At 42.1% G+C, this 21861-nt stretch overlaps 2 protein-coding genes across 3 annotated transcripts in view; one reads left to right on the top strand and one right to left on the bottom strand.

Moving 5' to 3' along the window:
- anos1b (anosmin 1b) overlaps positions 1–16189 on the bottom strand; it is a 37849-nt gene extending 21660 nt beyond the window's left edge. For both annotated transcript variants that reach the window (XM_071906936.2, XM_071906937.2), the window contains exons 1-2: positions 15978–16189; positions 5379–5426 (exon numbers count right to left, since the gene is read on the bottom strand). In XM_071906936.2, the coding sequence (XP_071763037.2) occupies positions 5379–5426; positions 15978–16154 (225 nt within the window). In that variant the 5' untranslated portion in view covers positions 16155–16189. The remainder of the gene's footprint in view (positions 1–5378; positions 5427–15977) is intronic.
- Positions 1–21861, top strand: part of c9h1orf53 (chromosome 9 C1orf53 homolog) — a 485525-nt gene that overhangs the window by 325078 nt on the left and 138586 nt on the right. The gene's annotated exons all lie outside the window — the stretch shown is intronic.

The raw sequence follows: 21861 nt of genomic DNA, 5'->3' as shown, positions 1-21861 counted from the left end.
TGCAATATTGGATAGAGTAGAGTAGTAGAGTAGTCTGTATTGGCCACAGCTGATCCTCATGCAGGACAGGCTCGATACAGGATGGAGCACTCGAAGCAATAATCTGTGAGATTCTTGTTTCAATTATTTTGTCACCAGTTTTGACGTCCTTTGACCTCCCACACCCCCAAACAAACAAACTGCTGAGACTACTGAAGCAACTACAAATATACGCAACGCCAGAATTTAAGCCGCTGCCTAAGAGTGACAGAGTCCACAGAGACGGTAATATCTACACTATATCACTGGTCATGAAAACTAAAGAATTCTTCTTCTATTTGTTGCTGCTTCCAGATATTTAAAACTAATCTGTTCCTGTCTGCTGAAGAAAAATATGTAACAAACCCAAAAGCTTTCATGAGTTGGGTATAGGTTAAATCCTTATTGTGTTATATCAATCGGTAGCAGAGAGTAGCAAAAAAGATATTTTCTTATATGAAAATGCACAGATTATTACTTTAAAATATGGCCACCAGGATAGATGTAGAATGGAAGACTTATAACATTGTAACATCACTGCAGAGCATCTGCACCCACTGTATCCTGCAGATTCTGCACTTTACTGTTCCCCATACTGATAAAAACTGTGCCACTTTTATCTTTTTTTTTTTATATATATATAATACATTTTTGGAACAAATGGGCCTGGGCCTCGGCGGAGTGGCCATGGGATTTCTAGAGTGTGAAAAAATATGCGAATGCCTTATTTTTAAAATATTTGTCATGAATTCCCTTTTCTTGTAAAATAATGAATCATTGCAGGCTTTAGGCTTCCTAAATGAAATACACAAAACTGTAAAATTAAATTCATCTTGCAGTGTCACAGTTCACCATTCTGCACCTCCGGGTGGTCGTGAGTAGGCAGACTGTGTGTTATACATGTTAAAACTCTGTGTAACTGACATAGAACAGTACTGCTCTACGTCTGGATCAGGACCCAAAACTGGGTTGAGGGAAAACTAATATGAGTCCCCAAATTATTCAGTAAAAATTGCAATCAAATGTTATTTTGCATGTTATATTGCCAAAGCCTTTACGAGATCCTGCAGTGGAAGGTAGGTTGAAATTAGGGTGCATTTTGTTATATTTGCCTTGCTAATAGCCCTAAAATTGGTTTATGGTCACAAGAAAAATGTGGGTCCCCAGAGAAAAAGTCGCTATCAACCAGTGGCCTCTCTCTCTCTCTCTCTCTTTCTCTCTCTCTCTCTTTCTCTCTCTCTCTCTCTCAGTCTCTGCTTCTCTGTACTGGAGAACATTGTCTGTCTGTTTGTCTGTCTATCCATTCATGCTTCCATGCTGTAGTGATGTATTTGTAGTTCAGCATGGCCTGCTGTTGGGATCTGGGGTTAACCCTCATATCTGAAATATCTCTAACAACAGATGTAGAATAGAATAGAATAGAATAGAATAGAATAGAATAGAATAGCAAAGAATAGAAGGCTGGGCTGGAAAAACTTACTTGCAGGGTATCCTCTTATCCCCTGCTCATAGAGCCCCATCCAAACCATGGGATGCTCGTGTTTTTTGTTCTTTTCTATTTTTTTGTTAGCCTGCCATGTCGACTTTCACATATTTGGCTGTCTCCACTGTCAACAGACTGTAAAATGGTATGAATTCATAACGCTGTAATTCAAACGAGCATAAAGAGACACAGTGTGTGTGTATGTAGTTGCCCCTATCAGGCGGTCCAGGAGGGAGCTGCGGTTTGCACAGTGCCAGCCAGCCTCCATCCAACTTCTGTTGAATTAGCTGAGACTGCTGTTGCACCATGGTGACAGCACAGTACCACTGGTATTCACACACATACAACAGTCAGACACACAGAGCCAGGGCAATAAACTATAAACTTTGAAATGAAAATACTTTCCATTGACACTCATTCACTCTTTCTCACTCTGTGTTAAACTCACAGCTCCAGACATCGGGAGTAGAAACAAAGGGAGAGGGAAAGGAGGGAGAGAGACAGGAGAAACAGGGCAAGACCCCTCGTTGAAAGACGTGTGTGTGTGTGTGTGTGTGTGTGTGTGTGTGTGTGTGTGTGTGTGTGTCATAGCTGAAAGTTGATGTCTGATGTTTCGCTCAGTGTGGTATTCTCCGTGACGGTCTGGTGATGGGGGTTTAGGGGGGATACGCTGTAGGCTGCTCTTGACATTAACCTCTGCTGACCCCGGAACACACACACACACACATACACACGCACACACACACACACACACACACACACACACACACACACAAACACACTCTCTTTCTGCTGATCATCATATAAACTGAGGTCAGTAGCAGAGATAACCAGGTTAACCTCCATTCATAACTGTGACTACTGAGGTACGCGCTACACAGAAACAAGCCCCCACTCTACCTACAATGTTTCCAACTGTCAAGTGAATTTTGTGTGAACTTTTGAAATGCCGCAAGATATAAAATGCAAATCAGTCGTTTCCATCAGCGGGGTTGAAGCATATAAATAGGCTTCTTGTACGCAGAGTGCAGCTACATGAGAAAAAAAAAACACATCACAAAATGGAAACAGTCTTTCAAGAAGTGATTAATATTGGGCAGGTTGTTATTGTTCTATTGTGTCGGCTAATGTTGCCGATATTTCAAGCTGATGAAAAGAAATAAATGCACATAATGTATGAGCTAATGGTCATACACCCATAACGGGACCTTAAACAGGGGAGCAACAAGCATTTGACATTTCTGAAAGGTTGAGGTGGACAGATATTTTACAGACACTCTTTGGCTGCAAATGTCACAACGTCATTATTTACTCTATAAAAGTGTTTTGTTGTAATTTCTCACATAATTTGTTTACTGAAAAAAACAATTCCTTCTGAAGCAAAGGTTTTTTTGCATTATTGATGACATTTTCTGGAAATTTGCCTTTTCCATTCAGCCTTTCTAATTCAATACATCATAATTTGCATAAACATAACTACTGAGATCTACTAGCTTCTGTCTCTTTCTCTCTCTCTCTCTTTCTCATTCTCTCTCTCTCTGTGTCTCTGAGATGGGACCAGCAGTCTGCAACACCCACAGTAATGCTCAGAAACTGTAACAAGCTAACAGCTCAGTGGAACTGCTGCAGAGTGGACAGACTGGCAGCTAAAAATACACAGCATGGAAACTCCACTCAAATCAAACAATGAATTAGCACGCACACACACACACACACACACACACACACACACACCGAGGCCTCCTGGCAGGCAGTGTTAAGTGAATAAACAGGGGCTAATTTTTGCTCCAGGGAGGGTGGGTAATGGGGGTATAGGGGAGGACGTTATTTCAACTGAAAACACAACTTTTGCTATTACAGGAGCCATGTGGTAGGGATTACATAGAGAAAGGAAGGGAGAGAGAGACAGAGTGTGCGTGTGTGTGTGTGTCAGGTAACAGCAACACCTCCTAACCTCCCCTGGGTGCCCAGTCTTTGCGCAGCCATTATTTCATTCTGCTTATTACTGCAATGGCCTGAGCGTGATATTTCTTCATTATTTGAAGCCCAATGAAAAAGTTTACACAGCCATACCTGTGTACTGGTAAATGCCACACTACGGCTTTGGTAGAACACAAATCTACATCGTGACATATCATGTACAACTTGGTTTCTGAAGCAACTGAATATTGGGCTTTTCATGGGATCTGACATGGCAAATGTGGCAATAAGTGTTACAGTTTTTTACGATTGCTAGCAACCTTTTATCAGTTCTGTAGTCACATTTTCATAACTCTTAACACAGTTAGCACAACATCGGTCTGTTGCGGGCCATACCATTAACACATTTCTTGTTCCTTTGACACAAAATGCATTTTAAAAACTCTTGAATTTCTTTTACACACAAGCTCAACCAAGACCAAAACTATGGATTTTTACTGCCAAATTTACAAATGCTTTCACACTGTATGTCAGAACAGATAACCTCATGTTCTAAACCTAACTTATAGGCTAAAGTTGAAGTGAACAGCAGTTCACATTGTACATTGAAACACAAATATATGTCCTATATTTTTTTTTTATTGCTAGTGAGAAACAGCTGATTGAAGTTATGCAAATAGACCAATCACAGCTGAACACTGCCAGGGGTGGATAAGGCACGCCAAAAGATACTTCCCAAGGTGCATAGCCAGAGAAAATATAAGGAGTGATGTGGACGAGAACATGTGGCCAAATGCAGAAGACCGGGTAGATTAGAAAAGGACTGTGTATTTTTCTTTTTTTTTCTTCTGTGCCTTTTTCTGTTTGTATATTTTATTTTTACACCACTGTAACCAGCAGCTATACTGCAGATTTTTGTTGATCTCTTGCAGTAATTTCCTATTGCAAATAAAGCCTTTACTGCAGCAATTCTGTAACTTATTCCTTTTTCATATACTGTACATTCTATAAAGTAAAGATGAGTCATTCACTTCTGATATAGAATGTTTGCAAAACATTTACTACACTCAACAAAAGAAAAATGTAGAGTGACTTCAAAAGTAACTGCAGTGCGAAAAACAATTGATTATCAATATACTGTCTATTGTATAAGGGTAGAACTGACACATGTAAAGTAATGCATTTTCTGTAATACCATCTGCTGTTAGTATTTTGTATGTCATTGTGCTGTGATTGACTAAATGTTCCTGTTGGAAGAAAACATGTGCTAGTGTTTTGAAAGAATTATTTGATTTTGAGACATGTTTGCAGTGTTTTGGTAGAGTTAGTGTATTTTGACAAAGTATTCTTGCATTTTGAAAATTAGTGTTGGTGTTTAGTTTACAATATGTGATTTTGAGCATAAAATTAACTGTTTTGCCAACTGTGTGTTGTAGGTGAGTTGGTGTGTGAAGAGTTTAGAAAAAGTATTATAAGTATTGAAAAACGCTTGCTAGCGATCGTAAAAAACTGTAATAAGTCTGACTTGTAGGGACTAAATTAATTTGGGTGCCAGACTGAAAGAGCGGACAACAAAAGATTTTTTGTTTTGTTTTGGGTTTTTTTAATCAAAAGTAAAATGTATTCATGTATTCTCTTCAAACTACTTGCACCATTGACTGCAAAAATGAAATGCATCATTTAGAAAACCAAAATCGTTGATTTATTTTGCATTTTCTATCAACTGGATCCAGACATTGGCTTCTGTACACTGTTGTTTTGTGTAAGTGCAAGAGCCGTCTCACCGCTGTCTCGTGTTTGTGTGTGTGTGTGTGTGTGTGTGTGTGTGTGTGTGTTGGGGATGAGTGTATGTTTGCCTCTGTGTGTGGTGAGTGAGTGTGTGCTTGTGACCACGTCTGAGTGAGTGTGTGTGTGTGTGTGTGTGTGTGTGAGAGTGAGTGTGTGTGTGTGTGTTTACCTGCGAGCAGCGTCTGTGGTTCTCACACCAAACCAGAACCTGGTCACTCTGGAAGAGAAAGAGACGAACAGGATTAAAGCAAGCAAACAGAGAGAGAGAGAGAGAGGGGGGGAGAAAGGAAGAGAGAGAGAGTCCATATTCACATTCCTGTCTGCAATCCAACTTACAAACAGGCAGAAAGCAAAATATACATTCAATAAAAGGTCATTGAACAAATATCTCCATTATATTACCAGAGCATACCTGACATGCACACACACACACACACACACACCTACACACACACACAACCTTTCTCTTATTTACATAATTATCCTCTGGGTGTAAATGGCATGAGCAACACTGTCTGTTTGTGGCTGTTGAACCAGACAGAGACCTCAGGCACCACGTCACTCAGTGAGATGTGTGTGTGTGTGTGTGTGTGCATGTGTATACTTTCGCTGCACGGTGAGTCAAGACCACCGGTAAACACGGCTGTAATAACCACGGTGACAGAGGGAGACGTCATCACATGACCACAGGGACAGAAATACCGCTGGACCAAACCAACTCCGATCCCTAAAGCAAGCGCTATTCAGATTTTCAAATGTTCTTCCATCCTAGCACCAAGAGTCCTTGAAACATATTTGTACTCCTCCATACTCCTCCGCACTCCATTGATGTTAAAATGTTTTGACTTTTTCAACACAGGACCCAGACTCCTTGAAACACTCTCTTACTCGTTAAATGGGGACTCGCAAGAAACAGACCTGCAACCCATTTTGAGCCCTTAACCTTAAGAAACCCATTCAGTTTTTTAAGTGTGGACAATCTTTCTGTTTTGAATCATTTTAATGGTCTAAGATGCAGGTTAAGAACTGTGCCAGTGCAGCTTTAAGCGAAAGTCAGTCAGTGTGGCATCACTGCTGTTTAAAGTCCTACTGAAGATGCTTTGTCAACATCAGCACAATCATGATGCCATCATCCTACATCAAAACATCTATTAGAATAGAGGCGTGTGGCATGTGTGTATCTGTCTGTTGGTGTGTGTGTGTGTGTGTGTGTGTGTGCCTCCAGGTTGTGTGTGTGAGCCTCCAGGATGTGTGTGTGTGTGTGTGTGTGTGTGTGTGTGTGTGGGATAAGCCCTCTTAACGACTCCTAAACCTTCTCCTGAGTGAGCTGTATTTAGCCCAAACCAAGCTCATCACACACACACTTTCGTTTCTGTGTTTCTCCTCTATCGAGCAGCCATTGTTTTGGTGGTATGACGAGGGTTAAGGGGTTAGAGTTGGGGTAACGGTCCTGGGGTTAAAGGTTAGAGATTAAGGGTTAAGGGCTTTAACGCTACAGATGAGGGTGAATGACTCTGCCTTTTCTAGAGTCAGTTCCAGCTCCTGCTTCTGCACTGGGAGTTGAATGGTCCAGATGAACTGACTCTTTCACTCTTAACTTTCATAACAGATGCAAATCGAACATTTTGGTGAAAGAGCTGTTGCTAAATTGGACTCTGATGTGTGAGGGGAGGGCTTGCACCCCCCATGAGCCTTGTTATTGTGATATCTAGCATCTAGAAGCAATTACTATCACTAGAGTAGCCATGGATTTTCATTGAAGTTTAAGAAAAGTGGGGCCAAGGAGTTAATCCTGCCGTATTTTGAGTTTCTGAGTCACTAAGCAGAGGTTGGCAAAGACTCTCAAGAGGGTAGGAGTCAAGCAGTTGACTCTCAGTCACTGGATGCAGATGGGGTATGCCAATAGTCTAATACCAGCAAAAGGTTAACATCTAAGACTATAAATTGGAGCAGGCAAAAAAGAGTTTTAGTGAGGTGTAAGTTGTGTAATAAGTATTGTTATGCAACTTGTTGTTACGCAAGACACTCAGTAAAATGGCTTGATATTTGTTTCATTTGGATGAGTTTATCGTTTTGCTAACCTTCATTTTATTTAGAAACCAAATACATTCAGTCTATGAAATGATGAGAGGGAGATAGAGGTGTGTTCCTCATCCATGTCAGTGTCCCTTTAAGACTAAATGAGTGTTGCCACTGAGGTCATTATAGCGTTGGCACCTTTGGGTTAACAGTGGCAGGTAATCTCCGCTAGCTCTTAAAGGGATAATGCTGGGGCTATGGCTCAACAGGCCCCCTGTAGAGATAGATGAGAGAGAGAGAAAGAGAGCGAGAAGAAGAAAGCAGGAGAGGATTAAAGTAAAGGTTAAGTCCCTGGTGAACAGACAGTAACGAGTCTATGGGGATAGACGGATGGAAGTAAGGAGGGGAGGAGAAACAGGGTAACAAATGTTATGGTATCATTAGAGAGAGAGAGTGAGAGAGAGAGAGAGAGAGAGAGAGAGAGGGGGAGAGAGAGAGAGAGAGAGAGAGAGAGAGAGAGAGAGGGGGGGGGGAGAGAGAGAGAGAGTGAAAACAGTTTCTTCTCTCCACCCTTCTCTCTCTTTCCCTCTGTCTGTTTTCCCCTTATATTGGTAGCCATTGTAGAATTCCCCTCCATCATACCTCTATTGTGCATTAGTACTCTGTTATGTATAATCAATCTGTGATGTTCAATGCATTCCAGAGAGTTATTTTGTAATAAAAATGTAGTAATTTACTTTTTTGTTGTACCCACTTCCCCTCAACCTGCCTTGACTACTTCTACTTCAGTTAGTGATTTCCTACATTTCCCAGAATCCCCAGAGAATGTGCCTAGACCTGTTGTATTCAGCTGGGTGGAGAGAGCAATAGCAATAACGATAGCAATAATGCGAGTAAGAGAGCAAGAGTTTCCAGTCGAGAAATGGTGAGAGTCCCTCTTACTCAAAACACAAAATGTCTTGTGGCTGAATTACATTTTGATCTATTGAGGCTTCTGTTGGTGGAGAAATTGGTATGTCGCCCTCTTACGATGGATTTCTCCCTGGATGATTTTTTTTAATGTTGGTGCAAAATGGTGGGTGGGTGATCTGAGGGACTAACACCAAAACCTGACATTTAGTGTTGATGTTTTAGATAGCTGAAAAGTTGTATGCAGTTAAACTCATTTGTAGCTGCACAGAAAATATCTCCACATGATGTCACATTGTCTAAATTTGGCCAGTTATCCACAGGAACAAGAAAAATACACCACAGAAGAACAAAATAGACCCAGGAATGCAAGGTACACTGCCAGTAGCTTTTTAAAGTGTTTTAGGGTGGATATTTCCTTTAAAAGTGGGACTACACGATGACTCCATCTGAAAACACCGCTCCTCCTGACATATGCGTGCCTGACTTGTGTGTGTTGGATTTATACACACCATATCCTCCTTTCTTAACCTATAACCTCATCTCTCTGAGAAAACCTTTGCTCTTGAGACTGACTTTCTCCATCACTGTAGCAAGGTCATACAGAGATAAAAAGGGATGGGGCAGGTGTTGCTTTCTTCAACGTGTGAAGCCAGGCCTCTCATATGAATTCACATTGATTTTCTGTACCTGCTTAATCCTTTTCACAGGGGGCTGGAGGCTATCCCAGCATACCTTAAGCATTAGGCGGGAAAACGCCCTGGACAGGTCGCCGATCCATCACAGAGACACACAATCACTCACACTCACACTCACATTCATACCTATGGGCAATTTAGAGTCTCCAGTCTCTCCCAAGACTTACATGTCTTTTGGTCAGACTCTACCTCTTTGTCTTTCATTTGTATCCTCTCTTTCTCTCTACCTCTCTACATTGCTGTAAAAGTAGCAGGACAGGACGTGATGATGATGCTGATGATAGTGATGATGATAATGATGATGATGGCTGTGGTGATGCGTGGGTAAATAGTGTTAGATCATATTGTTGCTCCAGTCGGAGAGCTGAGGCCAGTTAAACATCTCTAGGTTTTCACAATATCTATAATATATATAAAGCTGCTTTCTGCTCCTATAGCCCCTTTCTCACTGTATTCTTATAGTCTCACGTCTTCATCCTCTCTCGATCTCTTTTGCGCTCTCTCTTTCTGTGTCTGTCTCCCTTGCTGTAACCCCCCCCCTCCCCTCCACTCTGTCACTCTTCTTCTTTCCCCATCTGTTTTCTTCCTCTCTCACACTGTCTCCACCTCTCACATCCCCACCCCCCCACACACACACACCCACCCATCCCTAGTCAATTTCATGGGACATATTTGCTGTCAGAGTCAATCAAGACAGTTTAGATGGGTCTGTGTGCCGTATGGCTCTTTAATGGTGGTCAAAGTAGGGTTTCATAGGGTCTCAGTGCTGAGTCCTGTCAGTGTGTGTGTGTGTGTGTGTGTGTGTCTGTCTGTGGGGAAGTAGAGGGGCTACACAAAATAGCTACACATGTTGGGAAAGACAGAAAGGAAGAAAGGGAGGCGGGGGTGACTGGACGAAGAGAGAAGAAGTTGGATGAGGGAGACCGAGGGGAAACAGGAGGGAGGAAGGGAGTTTGAGAGGAGGAGAGGGAGAAAGAGAAGAGAAGGTGAAAGATGGAAATAAATATTAGTAACAGAGGAACAGAGGGGAGAGACTGGCAAGGAGCGGTGGATACTAGTTGTGAAACAGGACGCAATAAATTGTGGCGGCTGTTGTTCCTCTGGCAGGAGTTTAGTCTTAGATGTTCTTTTATTTAGCCTCCATTCTAAAGTTAAGAAGTTAAGTCTATTTTCATCCATATTGGAAGAAACATGACATTTACATTTTTAGTAAACAAGCAACTCGATATCTTATTTTCAGGTGTGCTTCCAGCCAATCATAGGACCTTGCTGCATTTCAATGTGCTCCTATTAGAACTTAACTGTGGACTTAATTCTGCTCTAAATTACTGTGCTGCCATATGAATGTTGAAAGCCATTGTAGGATTATACAAATCTCCATCCAAAACTGATGTAAAGAGCTGCAACATGAATAAAAATGTTTTTCTGTCCAAATACTTTTGTACCTGACTTTAAGTAATTTATGCCTCAAGCTATCCATTTCCTAATGTTCACAAGATAGAATATATGACACGTCATGAGAATTCACCATTTAAACCCAGTTTATGATGCATGACTTATAATAGGAATGTACAAAAATCCCATTACATTTTTAATGGAAGATTTCCACATGGCTGGATTTCAGGTCTGTACTATAAGCAAGGGCTCTTAAACTTTTTTTTTAGCCTGGGACCCAAATGTGAAATTCAGTCTGTGGGCCTGAGACGCAGGAGAGCCATCAGAAACAGAGCTGACCCACCGCTTGAAAAACACTGCGCTAAAGGATTTCCACATGGCTCTGATGGCCGAACGATCTCCAGTAATCACTGTTAAAGAATAACAAAGTGACATTACTGGATGCAACAGCAGGAAAGAGGCAGACACACACACACACACACACACGCTCACATGCACTGACGACATGCACGCGCCCAGCTGCACACTCTTGAGTGGTTGAAAGAGAGCGAGAGATGTAAATCACACTTCGGCCAGATGCAGCGATTAAAAAAAATGTGTGTGTGTGTGAGAAACCTGTCTGCATGTTCTGTGTGTAGATATTGTGTGTATGTGTGTGTGTGTGTGTGTGTGTGTGTGTGTTGTGGTCAGTATTTGCGGTGAGGCGCAGTAGAAACTCTCAGAGTCTATTTAACACGAGGCATTAACTCTGCTAATCACACCCAGATGACCAGAGGGAAACACAGCTATGGTGTGTGTGTTGGAGTGTGAGTGCGTGTGTGTGTGTGTGTGTGTGAGTGTGTGTGTGTGTGTGTGTGAATGTATCATGACTAAGTTCCACTCAGCTGAATATAAAGCTCTTCCCAAAAAGCCCATATTGAGGTCTGAACTTTCCCGACAGAAGCCTCTAGTTAGTGTGCGTGTGTGTGTGTGTACATTATGTGTGTATACTGTGCGTGTATGTGTGTGTGTGTGTGTGTGTGTGTGTCAACGTTATTGTTTGTGGTCCCCCACATCCTGTAAACAACATGCATCACAACAAAGTGGTCGGTTTATAGCGCTGAACTTTGCCTCATCCGACTGTTACGTCGGCGTCTCTCTTTCTGTCTCAGTTCGATTCCAAATGCTTCGGAGCCATTGATTTGTCTTGCATTGCACCACAACAACAACAATGATGAAACACCATCAGAGAAGACAATATTGTAAATATAACTCATCAACAAAGTCCACTGAGGAAAACAAGTCACCAGCGAGGAAGAGTGGAAAAGTTGCTCAGGTATCACATATAATGTGGCGTTATGGGTTTGATGTGGTAAACCTGTGTCTCTCTCTCTCTCTCTCCCTCTCTTTCCATAGTTGAAGGAACAAAGCCAACGCCGCTCAAAGCCTTGCCCTCCCGGCTGTGATTTACTGCTGTGGATTTTTTTTGTTTTGTTCTGCTTTCAGGTGAAATTCACTCCTATACCGCTAAAACTTTATCGTCATCCCTCCCCGCTTCTACCGATCAAATGACAAGGCAGTCACAAAGCTGCGGAGAGAGAGAGAGACAGAAGTATTATCTGTGAGGTGAATCAAACAGGCCTTTGTCTCCTGCCGTCACCCCTGGTCACCCAGCCCCTCTGTCTGTCTCTCTGCCTGTACCTGTCTGTCTGCCCGCCTGCAAATCAGTCTGCTTTTTAGCTCAGGTTGTCAGTTAGACCGACTCTCCGGCTGTCTACATGCCGTCCTGCCTCTCCGTCTACCTGCCTGCCTGTCTTTCATCCTGTCTGTCCGTCTCCCCGCCTGTCTGTGGGCTTGACCGTTGTCCGTCTACCTGCCTTCATCTGCCCGTCTGTCTCTGTGCAACCGGACCTGGCCCTTGTCTCTGGTCTTTGTCAGAGCGTGACTGGTTGGCTGACCGACCTTTAGGCTGATTAGGGTTACCTACCGCAGAGCAGCCGGGACACACACACACACACACACACACACACACACACACACACACACATAAACATGCACGCTCTCACACAGGCAGTTCATTCAGCCTTACACTGGCTCGAACCATTAACCCTCAGCTCATCAGCACCACAGGACCGCGAACGCTGAAGACGCGCCGTCTAATCCGATCCACCGTTTGAAAAAGTGTTGCTCGTTTTTTTTATTTTTAGGAGGTGACATCACGGAGCTATCTGCAACACACATGCATCCATACACACAACATGCCAACATGCACACACGCACACAAAGAACTATAATTACGATATGACACCATCGAAGGGAAAGTAGTGGAAAACCCAGAGAAGCGGCAGAAAGAGAGGTGTAAATAGAACACTGGTGACTCACATACTAGTGGCTACACACTAGCCACACACACACACACACACACACAGAGAGAGAGAGAGAGAGAGCGAGAGAGAGAGAGAAAGAGCCAAAAACACAGGGTTCACCCACATGAAGCCAGAAACACATCATACCCACAGCCACAAGAGGAAGCTGTATGTGTGTGTGTCTGAGAATGATTATGAGTAAAGCTCTATTTGCCCTTGCTGATGTAATACTGGCTGTAGCTGTTATCAAAAGGCCCGCACTGTAGTTTTTCAAGCGTCATCTTCTCAAAAGCGAATGAATGCTCTGACACACCGACTCTCCCGCTCATCAATCACTCCTGCTCTACCATACTGTCCCATAATAGGTTCAGGGACCAATGCTGCTCCCCAGGAAGTGGCTCAGAGGGAACTTACTTCATTTCTGCTCCAATTTTGGAGGCAGTTCTAATTTATGGATGGAATGACCCATCGAAATGAGCCAAAAGCAATATTTTACTTTGGTATAACACATACTTTTCAGTACCTATATCCTAAAATCAGTTCCTGAGGAGCCACGTACCAACATTGTGTGTCCTGCTAATCAGTAATAATGTCGCCAAACTTTTCTTTTCCTTGCAGGTATTCTGAATATGATGCACTCTTAATAACTCATTTAATCTAGTAAAAATCTTATTTTTCTCAAAACAACTGACAAAAATGCAATGCAAATCAACTCGTTTCAAGATTTATTTATTTTTTTTATGTGATCTGCCTTATTCTGCCTTGTTTCAAGATGCTGACACTTGTTTCTAGAAAAATTCCCGAAACAAGTGAAACTGTGTTGTGAACAAGTGGAATTATCGGAATGTTTTTTTTCCCACTTGTTTTACGAAAAAGACGATCTAAAGACTGAATACGAGACTAAACTTAAGACGGACGTGGTTGCAGTGTACTTCTAACCAAATAAAGTAGGTTGACAAAAGTCTTTTCCTGTCTAGGTTTTAGAATGTTTTTTTTCAAGAAGTAATTTTGTCTGTTTGCAGTTACTGGTGGAGGAAGTCAGAAAATCCTGGTGGTGTAAACACACATTTGGGGGGCGGGGGGGGTGGGAGGGGGGCTAATGTCAGAGTTTGGCAGCAAACAAACTCACAGTAGGTAGGTTTAATGAAAAATGAAAATGTCATACCAAAGTGAAATGTCACGTTCCGTTCACTTTGAAAATGAAATCCGAGTAGAAAATAAAACAAAAAAATACCTGGTCTGCTAGCTAGCTCTTACTCAGAAGCTGTTGGTCTCATTTCCACTGCTGCTGTTTGATGGTCAACATCTGACTACTGCACTCTACTTCATAAAGTTTAAACCAAATGTTCCCTTACTCACACCTCCGTTCCAGAAACCCCACCACACACACACACGCACACACACACACACATACACACACACATTCACACATCTCACTGCTAGAAAGTCATCCAGGGGCCACCCTCATTACCCAACACACAGGTGGCTGGGAATCTATTCTGGATGGCCATGGACCAGGACACACACACACACACACAAACTTTCTTTTTTACACATGTACATATGCAAACTCTCTCCCACACACGTGCACGCAACCACACACACACACACACACACACACACATACACAAACTCTCTTCTACACACCTCAGAGCCATTGGGGCTGAACTCTGTGGTTAATGACTTTCCCACCCACTACACGGCGTGCACATGTTGAAGCCGTTAACGATAAGTGGCTTTTCGAACTTGGTAACGTCCTAATGTCCCTGTTAATCTCACATTCCGCACTACAAAGGCCACGGAACATGGGCCAGCGTTTTCAGTGCAGATGAGCAATTTTGCCAACTATTACGACCAGTAACCTAGCATTTCCCAGGTTACCTTTGCCCTTCAGTTCTGACAAAGGGCAACTTCTCAGCAATACAAAAAAAAAACCACGTGTCCAAAATATCATCAGTGACAGTAACCATGTTGAAAACAACATGCAGTCTGGGTAAAGATCAAAATGTTTCCAGTGATGAATAATTGAAGCACTAAGCTATGAGAGGCCGTGCTTTACAGTGCAAGACGCAAAGCACACAGCTGCTCTAAAATCACTGTATAGCACAGCCTCCAGTGGCCTTTGCTTCTGCAAAGACCCTTTTTGTATTAAAAATGAAAGAATCTATAATAAATCTTTTAGTCTAATAATTAAATAATGATAATTCAATGTTATTCTTCCTCCAAGCAATGCAGTTCGTGAACGGTGGCTAAACAAAGCGAATGGTGAATTTTGGTTAGTGCATTAATACCCAAATTAACTTTTATGTGGTCTGAGGTGTGGATTTTTCTGGTATTTTAAAATGGCTTACAGCCCAATCAGAGCTGAGAATCAGAACTATCTATTTTCTAATAATTTTTTTTAAACTATCTTATAATTCTAATACCTGCACTCATATGGAAATGCGCGTTTGAGTGTAAAGTGACCCACACTGGCATTATAATGGTATAACCAATTGGACACTGCCAATTCTATAAGTTCAAGTATATGAGATAATTATCTAAGTGTTAATTTAGCCTCAGTATTATGAGGAAGTGATTTTAACTTCAAACCTTATGTATATTCAACTGTTACCACACTGAATTCATTCAAGTTGCCAAACCCCATCCCCACTGAAGTTACTGTAATATTGCCCTTATAAGCCTACCTACCTTTACAATCCTGTACGTTTTATTAGGATGCTATACAAATATCGCAGCAAAAATCTGAGTTTGAAATTCTAAAGTACCATAAAGTACAGTGAGGTCACTATGATCTTACTATTGAGTGCCACAGACAAAATCCCTACAGGAACATTACTGGAATGTTGTGATTTATCCTTTAGGGTAAAAAAAAATAAAAAATAAAAAAAGCAATATGGGTCAAAATAGGTCTATCTTTGCCATTAGGTTTACATGCAGCAGAGAATCAGCCTCTTGTCTAGCCTATGTGTCCACTGAGTTTTCCAGCTGGACAGTTTGTGCATGAATGAGATGCTGGATATGGCATTCAACAACCACTGGTAGTCATACATATAGGCCTAAATTATAGAAAATACTCTGTATACCTGTAACATTTACCTCTGTAACTCTGTATACCCACCTTTTTATTTGTTTACCCACTTTATGGTGCTGAGATAAATCTTTATGAGATAAATTAATAGCACACATCATACCAAGTTAGCCTAGTATCAAACAGTTATAGGGCTATTACAACAGGGTCTATTGGGCTGCAAAAAGCATCATCCTGACTATTGGTAAACGCTTTTCTGGAATTATAACTGATATTTGTTTATTTGGGTGGTTATTTGCTGTATGATGACCACCGACTGGAGGTCACAGTTTACCTCACCGTCTTTAATGAAGGAGAGAATTTGAATGTACCTGGAGGTGTCTGAAAGCAGCCGTTAGTTGAGTCATGTGCAGAGTGAGGCACCTGGACGTGCATCTGGCGCTGTTGAATTTCTCCTGAACATCCTCCTGGTCCGGTGAAGTCCTGCGAGCGCAAGTCACCGCCAACACCGAGCACAGGAGCAGCACGCCGGCCCGCCGAGCTGTCATGACACCGGGAGGAGATGAGATGGAGTGAAATGAACGGTGTTGTGTTCCGTGTCTAAATTAAACGGCAGACTGCGTTGTTCTTCCTCCTATACGGCTCGTCAACCTCCTGCTCTCGCGACCCGAAGTTCAGAATGGAGACGTTGGAGCGCTGCTGCTGCTGCGCACGAGCGAGGAATGGAGCGGTTCTACCCTCCTCGCGGACACTCCCACCGCCGGTGCACGTGCGACTAGTACTACTTATCGTCATTTTCGTCTTCATCTTCATCATCATTATTATCGTCTTCATAGTCACTCCCCCACCAGTGCACGTCCGACTACTCGTCTTCATCATCATCATCATCTTCATCATCTTCATCATCACCATCATCGTCGCCATCATTATCATAATCTTCATCATTACTCCTGTGCACATGCAATTACTCATTATCATCGTCACCAACTTCATCATCATCATTGCTGTCATCATCATCACCATCATCATCTTCATCCTCACCTCATCATCATAATCATCATCATCATCATCTTTATCCTCACTCCCACCACCAGTGCACATGCAATCATTCATTGTCATCATCGTCATCATCTTCATCATCACCATCCTCATCATCTTCCTCTTTTTCATCATCATCGTCTTCATCACTACATCATCTTCATCCTCACTTCCATCATCATTGTCATCGTCATCATCTTCATCATCACCATCATCATCATCTTCCTCTTTTTCATCATCATCATCTTCATCACATTATCATTTTCATCCTCTCTTCAATTATCATCATCATCATCATCATCATCACCAGCAGGTCCAAATCATAAGTAGCAACTTGGCTGCCAAATATTTGTTATGAAAGTAATTAAGGGATATTTTCCAATTGGATCACTCTGCTGTATTTAATTCTACTGATGGTGATCAATATACTGCTAAAATCTAATCAAACACTAAGAGAGACAGTGCAGACATAAGGGAAGGCATTTATGACCTATTGGTTTAAATGGTAGGCTATTATTCTAGGCTTATTAAAAACACTTTACTTTTGCTACTATGAAAAAAACCCACTTCCTTCCTTAGTCTGGGAATTCTCTCCAAGAGTATTTATTAGAGTAGACTAATAAAGGCATTTTATTAATGGAAAAGAGACTCCAAGAATGTGTTGATGTAGGTGTTTGTCACACAGCCAGTCAGTCAGTAAGTCACCACTTCTCGACAACAGCAGCAGAGCCGAGCGAGGCTTACTAGGACCGGGGCCAGCTCAAGATGTTTAGGACACAAGGTTGAAAGCCCTATTTGTTTATATGAAACTGTAACCCAGCAGACGAATCATCTGTGTTGGCAACAAGATGTAAAAAGAATCACCTAAGTTTTGATTTAGGGGAAATGGAGTTATATAAATATTTAGTAAGTACTGGCAGGGCCCTACTTGGCCCTGTAGTGGAAACCAGGCTTTTATACTGTCCTAGTATAGAAAGACTTGCATAGGTTAGTATAGGCTTACACTAGAATAGAGTACTCCGGTCAAAACTGGTCAAAGCTGTATAACTACCACTCTGAGAGAGAGACAAAGAGACAGAGTGTGTGTGTGTTTGTGTGTGTGTGTGTGTGTGAGAGAGAGAGAGAGAGAGAGAGAGAGAGAGAGAGAGAGAGAGAGAGAGGAGAGTGAGGGACAGACAGTGAATAACTAATATGCTGTGAACCCACGTTGTGTGTATCTGAGTTTCATGGTGTTCAAGGATCATGTGTGTGTGTGTGTGTGTGTGTGTGTGCACGTGTGTGAGAAGAATTGATTTCGCGCTTTCTGATTTAAGGACCTCCTAGGTCCTCTGAGGTCACACATGCACACACACACACACACACACACACACACACACACAGTAGTTGGCCATTATCTAAATGACAGACAGAATATTTTCATATTTTCATAAAACACCCTGCTCCGGTTTCTGAATAAACCATTAGTAGAGTAAAGACCCTCCCCAACACATACTCAAACACCACACACACACACACACACACACACACACACACAACAGAAGCACTCACTGTCTGTCCAAATCTGCTTCTTGATTGAAGCCAAATGTCTCTGAAGTGGCTGGAAAGAGAGAGTGAGAGAGAGAAAGAGAGAGAGAGAGAGACAGAGAGAGAGAGAGAGAGAGACAGAGAGGGAGACAGAGAGAGAGACAGACAGACAGAGAGATGTCTGGCTGAATAAATGTGCCAGAACCTCAGCTCAGTCAGCAGAAATCTGCCTAAAGGTGAATGAACACTACAAGATTTCTCTCCACTTCGTTATACTAATTTCGTTCAATACCTCCATCCTAATCCAATTTTGTTGATCAGGGCCGCTACAATCAAACCTCTGGCTCCGAAGACGAACTCTGATGAGAGAGTTTCATCCTGATTTTCTCTATCTGAGCAGGTCAGGTTAACTGAGGCTAAATCGGGTCAAAATCCTGCGGTGTGTTTCCAGCCTATAGAATCCCCACAGTGCAGCTGGATCTCTTTGTCAGGCTGGATTTGTGTTTGAATCAGTCTGTACAGGCAGCGGTGGGGTTTGGCTGTGAGTCGGGTACTGTCTAGTCTAATTTAACAAGAACGACAGAGGACAGATTTCTAGCTGTTTAGCCCCCTTCAAATTTTACTTAAAATCTATTGTTCACAAGGAAGATTTTGTTTCATAATTTATGCTAACAAGAGAGATGGCCCCCTACAAAAGGCCTTCTGAATGTAATCTTATGAACCGGACCCGTCTGGCTGCAATGGTACCAGCTGGATCGGCTCGGCTCAGTCCGTTTGATGACTCTAATGAACAGTCAGATGTGGTTTGGCTGGGATCTCTTTTCTGCACCTTCATCCCACCAGACCGTGTAGAAGCTCTATATCACATCTAAACCCTTTAGAATTAACTATTTTTTGAACTATAAAGCAGAGAAGCTGTTAGCAATCTTAAATATAATCCTAATGTATTTAACATGTCGTTGACCTAATCTAAAGTATGTCATCTCGTGAATCCCAGTGCGTTTAACTGTTCATGTCAGAATCCCTATGTATTATTATCATTCCTGTCCAAGAATACTGAAGTGGTCAGCAGTTATTTCCTACAGCTGGAACAACTCACAGCTCATCTGTTAGTCGTCTGCTGTCTGTCACCCTCAAACACTTCAACAGCATTGTTTCTCAAACTGTGGTTCAGGGACCCAAAGCTGGTGGGTCCCAACATACAACATGACAAAAGAAACAACATGTTTTCATGAGCCTGGGGGGGGGGGGGGCAGCAGTTGCCTAGAGGTTAGAGAAGTAGTTTTGTGACTGGAACTTCACTGGTTTGAATCCCCAGGCCAGCTGAGAAAATTTGTGTGGGGAAAGTGAAAAAGAAACAATCTCCCCTCCCTCAACAACTACTGTCAAGTTGCCTTTGAGCAAGGCACTTAACCCCCAACTGCTCCAGTGCAGCTGCCTAGTGGCCACCAGTATAAGACTGTGGTTTTACTGGGCAGCTCTCAGGAGTGAATGTGAGGCAGGGCTGACTTTCCCTGGATAAATAAAAGCTGACACTCTTATCCAGAGCGATTTACAACGAGTGAGCAGGTAGGGGTTCAAGGAGTTCAGTGTCTGTGTGTGACAGGACACATGGCTGTTGATGGACACTTTTGGACACGTTTGATGTAGGATGGTCACCCTAATCCACACCTGTCATCCAACAACATCCAACACCGATCATCTCCTGTCATGCAGCTCAAAATAAGAAAGGAACAGCATTCTGTGCCTGTACTGACAGAAAAGAGGGCAATGAGTAGGCTATACACTGAACATAATACCATATATGTCCAAAATTAATAAAGAGTAAATGTCAAAGTGAGAATAAATTGCTGCAAGTGAAAACCAAGTTACCTTCAAAACTTGTCAAGGCTGACCTTCAAGACAGAAAAGAAACCAGCAGACAAATACACATAGATATATAAAGGGGATTTCATATACGGCATATGATATTCATATGTATTTGCTATAATATTACCATATTTCACCATGTTATGATGTTTCTATGATATTTTCCCAGCTCTGATATTAACCTCTATAATCAGATTCTCTCATTCAAGTCATATTTTGGAGTCAAATCTCATCCAGATCGAACTAAATCCTCGTTCTTCCAGTCAGAGACAAGTTCATCTCTGGTTAACATGGGCCATGAATGAATTGGTAGCTTACAGTACAAGATAACAATGTTCAACGATTACGCTACTTGAGGGCATATAAAGTGGGATGACTTCCCTCTTGTTTGTACAAACTTTGAAATACATTTATACAGTCAGCATAAATGAATGGATACATCGTTCTTGTTATCTATATATGTATATATGCATAAAACATACATTACGTTTGAAATTGAAATAACCATTTACCTGCTTACTTATTTATTCCCATGTTATACTGCATGTACAATATATGTCAACAGCACTGAAAGGGCGGACGTTCCTGAACTCAAAGAACAAAATGGATCAACAGTGTCACTATGTGGCATGAAGGAGCAACTGCAGTTTCAGTATCGGTTTCATACCTGCTAACTTTTGCGCTCTCTCTCCCTCCCTCCCTCTCTCTCTCTCTCTCTCTCTCTCTCTCTCTCTCTCTCTCTCTCTCTCTTAAACCCAAAGGTGTAAACAAACTGGAATGAATAACTGAGGAAGCATCAGTACCTTGGAAAAGAGTAAAAAGGCCTCTATCCCTAAAAGGCCTGTGTCATGTTGTTGCCTTGTATCTAGTGTTGGCTGCAAATTTTCCTGTCTGTCTGTCTGTCTGTCTGTGTGTGTGTGTTTCTCTGCCTGTCTGTGCACGCTGTCTCTCTGGAGCATGCTGTCTTCCAAGCTCTCTGTTTGTCTGCCTATTACTGTAATCGTCTTAACTCTGTGCCGCTTGCATTGTTCTGTGGAAAAATCACCCGTCCCATCCAGGACTCCAAGCAAGTTGGAACAAACACTAAGAATTATTTGCATGTTATTTGCCGCACACGCACGCACACACGCACGCACACACGCACACACGCACACACACTCATATATAATTACCAACAATGGTGAAATATTATCCATCTCTCACTTCCTCTCTTGCTCTCATCACACAAACACACACACACCAGTTCTCTCTTTTTCAGTGATAGCATAGACAGCTTCCATGCCAGCTACTGTACTACATATAATCAGTGACATACACAAACGCGAACGCATCCACACATGGCCCAGTCCTCAGTGCTGACTATTGGTTACTCTATCGATTCAATGGGTACTTCCTCAGAACTATGACAAAGTAAAACAAAACCTCAGATAACATTCCAGTGAAGTTCCCGAGAAAGAAATTGAATCCACAGTCTGTCAGTGCAGTAACATGAGTAACATTTGTTCTACAAAGCATACAAAAAGGAAAATTGACACTTTTCCCCTGCTGTGCTGAAAAACAAACCATGACCCCAATAAAGCAGTAGCTACATGTTGAATTGTGACGTATGGCACACCTCTCCTTTGCTGTGTCTTTGGTAAACAAACATTATCTCTTATCACATCTTACATGACCGGGCATGTCAGCATTATCATAGATAATGCATTTACATACATATCAGGTCCAAGTCACTATATAATTTGCACTTACGCTTGTAAACTGAATTCTGTAAAGGCATGCATCTCACTTTGCACACCTGCCCCTTTCATATTCAACTTTATCTTC

Source organism: Centroberyx gerrardi, chromosome 9 (assembly GCF_048128805.1).
Source record: "Centroberyx gerrardi isolate f3 chromosome 9, fCenGer3.hap1.cur.20231027, whole genome shotgun sequence".
Taxonomy (NCBI): domain Eukaryota; kingdom Metazoa; phylum Chordata; class Actinopteri; order Beryciformes; family Berycidae; genus Centroberyx; species Centroberyx gerrardi.
Note: the sequence above shows the minus strand (reverse complement) of the source record. Positions and strands in the feature narration are given on the sequence as shown.